Source organism: Oncorhynchus masou, chromosome 1 (genome assembly GCF_036934945.1).
Source record: "Oncorhynchus masou masou isolate Uvic2021 chromosome 1, UVic_Omas_1.1, whole genome shotgun sequence".
Lineage (NCBI taxonomy): Eukaryota > Metazoa > Chordata > Actinopteri > Salmoniformes > Salmonidae > Oncorhynchus > Oncorhynchus masou.
The window spans coordinates 31,201,875-31,211,680 of NC_088212.1; the positions used below are offsets into that span (position 1 = coordinate 31,201,875).

The 9,806-nt window shown below is 41.9% G+C and overlaps 1 protein-coding gene across 2 annotated transcripts; it reads left to right on the forward strand.

Annotated features, from left to right (window-relative positions):
- Nucleotides 1-3,802: 3,802 nt before the first annotated feature.
- On the forward strand, nucleotides 3,803-8,651 carry LOC135541851 (26S proteasome non-ATPase regulatory subunit 9-like). 2 transcript variants are annotated; one of them, XM_064968279.1, is made up of 6 exons: nucleotides 3,803-4,016; nucleotides 4,269-4,368; nucleotides 4,545-4,738; nucleotides 4,882-4,983; nucleotides 5,151-5,239; nucleotides 5,726-5,897. In XM_064968279.1, the coding sequence occupies exons 1-6, from the start codon at nucleotides 3,891-3,893 to the stop codon at nucleotides 5,850-5,852; spliced, it is 738 nt and encodes a 245-aa protein (XP_064824351.1). In that variant the 5' UTR covers nucleotides 3,803-3,890; the 3' UTR covers nucleotides 5,853-5,897. The 2 variants fall into 2 exon arrangements, with proteins under 2 accessions (XP_064824351.1, XP_064824362.1); XM_064968290.1 differs by lacking the exon at nucleotides 5,726-5,897 and adding an exon at nucleotides 8,451-8,651 and having other exon boundaries at nucleotides 3,808-4,016.
- The last annotated feature ends 1,155 nt before the right edge of the window (nucleotides 8,652-9,806 follow it).

Consider the following 9,806-nt stretch of genomic DNA (forward strand, 5'->3'; position numbering starts at 1 on the left):
GAAAACCTAGTCATTTAAAATGTTTGTGACACATAGAAACAGGAAAGAATGCACCATTTACCATGGCAGAGGTGAAAAGGGCAATAGGAAAGGCTTGATTAACTTCGCATGGGAAAGATGAGGTGTGCTATGTTATGTTGGCCCGTCTTAGTGATGAGGCACTGGATAAGGTATTGGTGTTGTACAACAGAGTGTGGGAGGAGGGGAAACTACCAGGCAGCTGGAAGGATGCAGTAGTGGTACCAATCCGGAAGGACCCAACGAGGCCAAAAAGCTATCGGCCAATAACCTTAACATCACATGTATGTAAGATTATGTAGCGTATGATAATGGAGAGGCTAACTTACTTCCTGGAGAGCAGGGGGTTAATATCGCCACATCAGAGTGGATTCAGGAAGGGAAAGGGAACTATGGACCCAGAAGCAGAGGTCAGGAAGGCTCAGGTGAACAAGGAGACTGTTGTAGCTGTATTTTTTGATGTGCAGAAGGCATACGATATGATGTGGAAGGAGGGGTTGTTAATCAAGCATGATATTATGGGGGTAGGAGGAAGAACGTACAACTGGATAAAGGATTTCCTGTTTGGAAGGTCTATCCAGGTGAGGGTGGGGAAGTCTCTATCATGTAGCTACATGGTGGATAATGGTACACCACAGTGGAGTGTGATTAGTCCTCTGTTGTTCTCAATCATGATCAATGATGTTTATTCTCAGGTACAGCCGGATATTGGGAGGTTTTTATTTGCAGATGATGGGGCCTTATGGAAGAGAGGAAGAAATGTGCCATATACTGTATAGTCAGGAAGGTTCAGGAAACAATTGATGAGGTAGAGTGGTGGGCAATAATGTGGGGATTCAGATTCTCTATAGAGAAAACTCAGACAGTGCACTTTAACAGGTGGAAGGTGTGAGATGAGGAATGCTTGAGGTTATATGGGAGAAACTTGGAGAGGGTGGAGGCCTTCAGGTTTCTTGGGGTATACTTTGATACTAGAATGCCCTGGGCAAAACATATTGAGAGAGTGGTGGGAAAGTGTAAGAAGGTACTAAATGTGATGCACTGTCTGACAAGGAAGGAGCGGGGAGCTGGGCGTGCCTCATTGAAGACCATATATGAAACAACCCTCCAGTCATGCCCTAACCTACTCTACCATAGAAAATACAGGCTTTCTATGGTCAGGATGTGACAGGGCTAAACAATCTGGACCCTCTCTTTCTACAATTATCTGCCAAAATTGTTGCAACCCCATCACTAGCCTGTTCAACCTCTTTTTCGTATCATCTGAGATTCCCTAAGATTGGAAAGCTGCCACGGTCATCCCCCTCTTCAAAGGGGGAGACACTCTAGACCCAAACTGCTACAGACCTATATCTATCCTACCCTGCCTTTCTAAGGTCTTCAAAAGCCAAGTTAACAAACAGATTACCGACCATTTCAAATCCCACTGTACCTTCTCCGCTATGCAATCTGGTTTCACAGCTGGTCATGGGTGCACCTCAGCCACGCTCAAGGTCCTAAACGATATCATAACCGCCATCGATAAGAGACATTACTGTGCAGCCGTATTCATCGACCTGGCCAAGGATTTCGACTCTGTCAATCACCACATTCTTATCAGCAGACTCAACAGCCTTGGTTTCTCAAATGATTGCCTCGCCTGGTTCACCAACTCCTTCTCTGATAGAGTTCAATGTGTCAAATCGGAGGGCCTGTTGTCCGGACCTCGGGTAGTCTCTATGGGGGTGCCACAGGGTTCAATTCTCGGGCCGACTCTCTTCTTTGTATACATCAATGATGTCGCTCTTGCTGCTGGTGATTCTCTGATCCACCTCTATGCAGACGACACCATTCTGTATACTTCTGACCCTTCTTTGGACACTGTGTTCACTAACCTCCAGACGAGCTTCAATGCCATACAACTCTCCTTCCGTGGCCTCCAACTGCTCTTAAATGCAAGTAAAACTAAATGCATGTTCTTCAACCGATCGCTGCCTGCACCTGCCCACCCATCCAGCATCACTACTCTGGATGGTTCTGACTTAGAATATGTGGACAACTACAAATACCTAGATGTCTGGTTAGACTGTAAACTCTCCTTCCAGACTCACATTAAGCATCTCCAATCCAAAATAAAATTTAGAATCGGCTTCCTATTTCACAACAAAGCATCCTTCACTCATGCTGCCAAACATACCCTCGTAAAACCGATCATCTTACCAATCCTCGACTTTGATGATGTCACTTATAAAATAGCCTCCAACATTCTACTCAACAAATTGGATGCAGTCTATCACAGTGCCATCCATTTTGTCAGCAAAGCCCCATAAACTACCCACCACTGCGATCTGTATGCTCTCGTTTGCTGGCCCTCGCTTCATACTCGTTGCCAAACCCACTGGCTCTAGATCATCTACAAGTCTCTGCTTGGTAAAGCCCCGCCTTATCTCAGCTCACTGGTCACCATAGCAGCACCCACTCGTAGCACGCGCTCCAATAGGTATATCTCACTGGTCACCCCCAAAGCCAATTCCTCCTTTGGCAGCCTTTCCTTCCAGTTCTCTGCTGCAAATGACTGAAACGAACTGCAAAAATCACTAAAGCTCGAGACTATATCTGTCATGTCTTGTTATGTCTGTTCCTGTCCTTTCTCTTCACTCTGTCTCTCTCTGCTGGTCTTTTTAGGTTACCTTCTCTGTCTCTCATTCTTCAGCTGTTCTACATCTCCCCTAACTAGCTCATTCACTCCTTCCCACCTGTTCTCTCTTCCCCCTCTGATTAGGTCTCTATTTCTCTCTCTGTTCCTGCTACTTTCAGTGTCTGATTCTTGTTTGTGTTTTTGATGCCAGAAGCAAGCTGTCGTCCCGTTTGCTTCCACCTTGTCCTATCCTGTCGGAGTCTGCCTGGCAGGTGCATCCTGCATTATTCTAACGTTCTTTTTGTTCCATTGACTACGTTGGAAGAGGATTTATGCCATTCCTGTTTTTCATTAAAGAACTCTGTTTTCTGTTAAAACCGCTTTTGGGTCTTCACTCAAGTACATAACAATATCTCCCTCACTCGCTTTAAGCACCAGCTATCAGAGCAGCTCACAGATCACTGCACCTGTACATAGTCCATCTGTAAATAGCCCATCCAACTACCTCATCCCCATACTGTATTTATTTATTTATCTTGCTCCTTTGCACGCCAGTATCTCTACTTGCACATTCATCGTCTGCACATCTACCATTCCAGTGTTTAATTGCTATATTGTAATTTCTTCGCCACCATGGCCTATTTATTGCTTTAACTCCCTTATCTTACCTCATTTGCACTCACTATATATAAACTTTTTTTTCTACTGTATTATTGACTGTATGTTTTGTTTATTCCATGTGTAACTCTCTCCTGTTGTATGTGTCGAACTGCTATGCTTTATCTTGGCCAGGTCGCAGTTGCAAATGAGAACTTGTTCTCAACTTGCCTACCTGATTAAATAAAGGTTAAATAAAATTTAAAAATAAAATAAAAATGTGTAGATACAGTGTGGACATTATTGGAGGGAAAGAGAATGGATGAGATCTAGTTTGAAGGAGAAGGGATACAGGAAATTAGTTTAAAGAGTATGTTGAGTAGAACGTCATTAGATATAGTCTTCAATATTTTGTTATCTTTTTTTAGAGCAATGCTGGCAGGTCGGATTTCGTTTCTCCCTGTCTCTGGCCCACATTCCAGTACAGTAGGTGGCGGTAATGCACCTAACTTTGGATGCCAACCGCCGATAAACCCCACCAAAGAAGAAGAATAAACCGGAAATAGCAGCCGGGCCTAAGTATTTTAACTTGTCTGACTTTTTTTGTTATTCACCGTTTGGTAGTTTTCGTTATTGAGTTTCCGGACGAGAGAGAATCATGAAGATGACGGAGGAAAACAACGATGGAAATTCGACAATAACAATGGAAGATGTCCAAAGTCTTATAAAAAAGAAAGACACCATTGAAGAACAAATTAAATCTTACTACGACGTTTTGGAAGATGTACGTTTGCAACGTTACATGGATACGTTGTTTGTTTATATTTTGGACCAGCTGACGTTAGCGAGCTAACGCTAGCTTGCGAGCTCAAATGTGGTTATTTTTCCAATATGTTGTAGCTAAGTTACGTCAATGCTAGCTTTATTCAGTCTGTATTATCTAACGTTAGAAACAACGTGTTTGTGCGTGTTGTGAGGCTATTATATGACGCAAGAAATATGATTCCCCGTCAATAATTTGTGTGTCTTCTTTTAGCAAGAGGTTGGAATGGAAGGTCCTTTGGTTGATGCAGAGGGATTCCCTCGCGCAGATGTTAATGTGTACCAGATCAGAACAGCAAGGCACACTATTTCTTGTAAGAGAGCATGTAGCACTGCTGCGCAATATAACATGTTTTAACTGACACATTACTTGACAACAGTCAGACAAACTATTTACAGTGTAGTATGTAAGGGGTTCCATTGTTCGTGTGTGCTACTGCCTACTGTATTTTTTACCCTGCTAACTATGGCCACCTTGTCGATGTGCCAGGTCTACAGAATGATCACAAAGCCATCATGGTGGAAATCGAGGAGGCCCTGCACAGGCTGCATGCTCTAGAGAAGGCGAAGCGTGAGCAGGACCAGGCAGAATCCCAGACTGAGTCCATGGAGCAGGAGGTCACCCTGCCCTCTCCCTTTGCCCGTGTGGATGCTGTCTCACAAGGCTCCCCTGCCTGTCAGGCTGTGAGTGTTTACAGTTTCTAGGTTGACCTAAAACCTATATAGAATTTGTTTACAACAGACATTGTTATTTACTTTGTGTGTTTGTTTGGGGTTATTTAAGAGTTGTTTTTTTTCAGTTGCGATACATTTGTTTTATCCCATAGGGCTTGCGAATTAGTGATGAAATCATAGCATTTGGATCCATCAACACAGGGAACTTCCAGAACCTGCAGAATATTGCCTCAGTGGTTCAGCATAGTGAAGGGGTATGTTCGCCTGTGACTATAATAATCTTGTTATAACCAGTTGTATTTTATTGTGCCAAATGACCTAATCATTGGCGGGGTAACGTGCCATTATGACAGCAATATGAAATGCAGTCACTACAGTGATAACTTACCATGCGTGACATGTTGTCTTTTCTATTCCTTAGAGACCATTAAATGTTACAGTGATTCGAAATGGCCAGAAGACCCAAATGGGACTTACCCCACAGCGGTGGTCAGGCAGAGGTTTACTGGGGTGAGTGTCCTACCTATTGAGGTAGAGATTAGACTGATTACTATTTGATCTAACTTTACTGTGGTTCACATTTAAAATACAGGCCATGCCAAAATACACCATGTACAGTGTCTTCAGAAAGTATTCACACCACTTGACTTTTTCCACATGTTGCTGTGTTACACCCTGAATTAAATATTTATTATTGAGATTATGTGCCACTGGCTTACACACAATACCCCATAATGTCAAAGTGGAACTATGTTTTTATATATATATATATTTGTTTTAAAGAAATTCATAAAATTAAAAGCAAAAATGTCTTGCATCAATAAGTATTCAGACCCTTTGTTAAGGCAAGCCTAAATAAGTTCAGGAGTAGAAATTGGCTAAACATGTCACATATAATAAGTTGCATGGACTCCCTCTGTGTGCAGTAATAGTGTTTAACATGATTTCTGAATGACTAACTCATCTCTGTACCCCACACATACAATTATCTGCAAGGTCCCTCAGTCGAGCAGTGAATTTCAAACACAGATTCAGCAACAAAGACCATGGAGATTTCCCAGTGCCTTGCAAAGAAAGGCACCTATTGGCAGTGGTGGAAAAAGTACCCAACTGTCATACTTGAGTAAAAGTAATGCTACCTTTTTATAGAAAATGAATTAAGTAAAAGTCACCCAGTAAAATTCTACTTAGGTTAAAGTTTTAAAGTATTTGTTGTAAAATATACTTAAGTATCAAAAGTAAAAGTATTAAGCAAACCAGATGGTACCATTTTCTTGTTTTTATTTTATTTACAGAAAGCAAGGGGCACACTCCAACATTCAGACATCTTTTACAAATGAAGCATGTGTGTTTTAGTGAGTCCGCCTGATCAGAGGCAGTAGGGATGACCAGGGATGTTCGGTTGATAAGTGAGTGAATTGGACCATTTTCATGTCCTGCTTAGCATTCCAGGTGTATCGAGTACTTTTGGGTATCAAGGAAAATGTATGGAGTAAAAAGTACAATATTTTCTTTTAAGGAATGTAGTAAAGTAAAAGTAGTCAAAAATATAAATGGTGGAGTACAGATACCACTGCTTATTGGTAGATGGGTAAAAAAAACAGACATTGAAATCCCTTTGAGCATGGTGAAGTTATTAATTACACTTTGGATGATGTGTCAATACACCCAGTCCCTACAAAGATGCACAATACTAACCTAAATACTGCACAATACTAACCTAAATGAAAGAGTTAAAATAAGGATTAATATACAGAATTTAAAAAATATTACAAAACATTAATTCTGTTTGCAATAAGGCACTAAAATAAAACTGCAAAAATGTGTCAAAGAATTTTCTTTATGTCCTGAATACAAAGCATTGTGTTGTGTTTGCCCCAAACATATCACTTAGTACAACTCTTTGTATTTTCAGGCATGGGGTGTGAATACTGCATTTTCAATGAATGTGCAAAAATGTCTAAACATATTTTCATTTTGTCATTATGGGGTATTGTGTCTAGATGGGTGAGAGAGAATATTTAATCGAATTAGAAATCAGGCTGTAACACAAGAAAATGTGGACTAAGTCAAGGGGTATGAATACTTTCTGAAGGCACTCTAATTCATCACCTGAGATATTTGTTAGTCGTATTCGTTTATGAACTATTTTACATGTAAGCCATACTTGGCAGCTAAAAGCTGAATTGCAGTACACACAAGTAAACAAATCTCAGACTGCTTGAAAAGCAAAACAAACATCAAATAAAAATATGAATGACATGAGTATAGGTCTGGGCTTCAAAGTTCTGAGTACTTTAAGCCTCCGACACATGGAGCGACAGTCAATAGCACAAGGCTTGGGCAGAGGGGGGTGCAGGTGGCCAACAGAAGGAGCTGAGCAGCCAGATCAGGTCACCTGGGGGTAGGCAGGTAGCTCTCAACGCCCGTACCTGTGGAACGAGATGTCATTTTATATATTTTTTTGTGTTTTTCACCCCCCCCCTTTTTCTCCTGAATTTCGTGGTGTCCAATTGGGAGAAGTTAGTCTTGTCTCATCAACTACGTTATGGACTCGGGAGAGGCGAAGGTTGAGAGCCATGCGTCCTCCAAAACACAACCCAACCAAGCCGCACTGCTTCTTGACACAATGCCCATCCAACCCGGAAGCCAGTTGCACCAATGTGTTTGAGGAAACACCGTACACCTGGCGACCGTGTCAGCGTGCACTGCGCACGGCCCACCACATGAGTCGCTAGTGCGTGATGAGACAAGGATATCCCTGCCGGCCACACCCTCCCCTGACACAGATGACCAATTGTGCGCCGCTCCATGGGTCTCCTGGTCACGGCTGGCTGCGACCAGAGCCTGGGCTCGAACCCAGAATCTCTAGTGGCACAGCCTTAGACCACTGCGCCACTCGGGAGGCCCTTGTATTTTATCTCACCATGCTCTCACTCAGGATACAGTCTACTCATAACTTTGGACGAATACTCTTGAGAAATGAATTCCTCACTGCCACTTCGCCACTAAATTGTAGTCCCCCTCTTCAGTCAAGGAGTCCATAGAAACCACCCAATGTAGGTCAATGTATACCAATCAAAACCGCTAGCTGGCATTGTTAGCTAAATTATAATTAATCATGTATTTAATTTCTATAGTGCTTTTCATAGAATCTCAAACCGCTTCGAGCAAAAAACCAACAGGCAATATTATATGACTGGTCAACTAATAGAGGCCAAGTCTTTAAAAGCTGCCACTTAGAGAGATGGAGAGGGTCCGTTTATGGCTTTAGTGGCGGTAGCTGGTCAGAGGATGGTAGATGATGGTGATTGTGTCTGCTGATGATCTTGTAGAGGGCAAGTCTGAGAACCAGCCTGACTTTTAGAGCCATTGGACGTAGCTACTAGACTTCTCCTCTTCCATTCTGTGTAGCACCCACCTGGGTGATGCTCCAGCAGATCTGGTTGCCAGAAAGCTCACCACACAGTTCAGAACAGTAGCCAGTCGTCCTCATTACAAGCCCTCTGCCTCAGCACTGCTGTATTCCTCGATCTCCAATTCCTCTCACGCTTCAGGTGACTCCTCAAATGAGCTAGCCATCTTGAAAAGCTGGTTTGCCATTCATTATTGGGCAGGATTTTATTTTATTCAGACTAAATCTATACTAATTTGGCTAGCCAGCACCATGACAACTGTAGAAGATAAACTATTGAATTCCTATTAATTGTTTTCCCAACAGATGTACCATTGTGCCCATCCACAGATGATAAGGACCATATGACCAGCAAGATCGTAAGGGTTCAACTTTAACACCAACCTTACTGTTATGCCACTGGATGGCTATGAGTAAAGGAATTGTTTGAGCCAATAAATGAGAAGACTGACATTTTCAACGGATTCAATGTCAATTTAATGTTCTAATAAAAAAATATGAACATTCTTTTCTTTGAGTTTACATATTGCTTTCAGTGTGAAAATATATATTTTTTCAATATTTGTCTGACATTTCCATTTGCCCAACTCCTCACCTGATGTAACAGCTAAAAATAAAATAAAAACATTTGACACATTTTTGATATTAGAGACATTTACAATTTCCACAAAGCCTAAGCAATTTAGCTTGGGGAGCCATTGTAATTTCTGGTTTCAGGCAAAGTTACTCAACAATAGGCGGCAGGTAGCCTAGTGGTTAGAGCGTTGGGCCAGTAACCTAAAAGTTTCTGGATTGACTCCCCGAGCTGACAAGTTAAAAATCTGTCGTTCTGCCCCTTTCAACCACTCCACAAATTACTTGTGAACAAACTATAGTTTTGGCAAGTCTGTTAGGACATCTACTTTGTGCATGACACAAGTCATTTTTCCAACAATTGTTTACAGACAGATTATTTCACTTATAATTCACTGTATCACGATTCCAGTGGGTCAGAAGTTTACATACACTAAGTTGAATGTGCCTTTTAAACAGCTTGGAACATTCCAGAAAATTATGTCATGGCTTTAGAAGCTTCTGATATTTCAAGGCCTACCTTCAAACTCAGTGCCTCTTTGCTTGACATCATGGGAAAATCAATGGAAATCAGCCAAGACCTCAGAGAGACAATTGTAGACCTCCACAAGTATGGTTCATCTTTGAGAGCAATTTCAAAATGCCTGAAGGTACCACGTTAATCTGCACAAACAATTGTACTAAGTACAAAAACCATGGGACCACGCAGCCATCATACCGCTCAGGAAGGAGAAGCGTTCTGTCTCCTAGAGATGAACGTACTTTGGTGCGAAAAGTGCAAATCAATCCCAGAACAACAGCAAAAGGACCTTGTGAAGATGCTGGAGGAAACGGGTACAAAAGTATCTATATCCACAGTAAAACAAGTCCTATATCGACATAACCTGAAAGGCCACTCAGCAAGGAAGAAGCCACTTCTCCAAAACCGCCATAAAAAAAGACTACAGTGTGCAACTGCACATGGGGACAAAGATCGTACTTTTTGGAGAAATGTCCTCTGGTCTGATGAAACAAAAATAGAACTGTTTGGCCATAATGACCATTGTTATGTTTGGAGGACTATGGGGGAGGCTTGCATGTCGAAGAAGC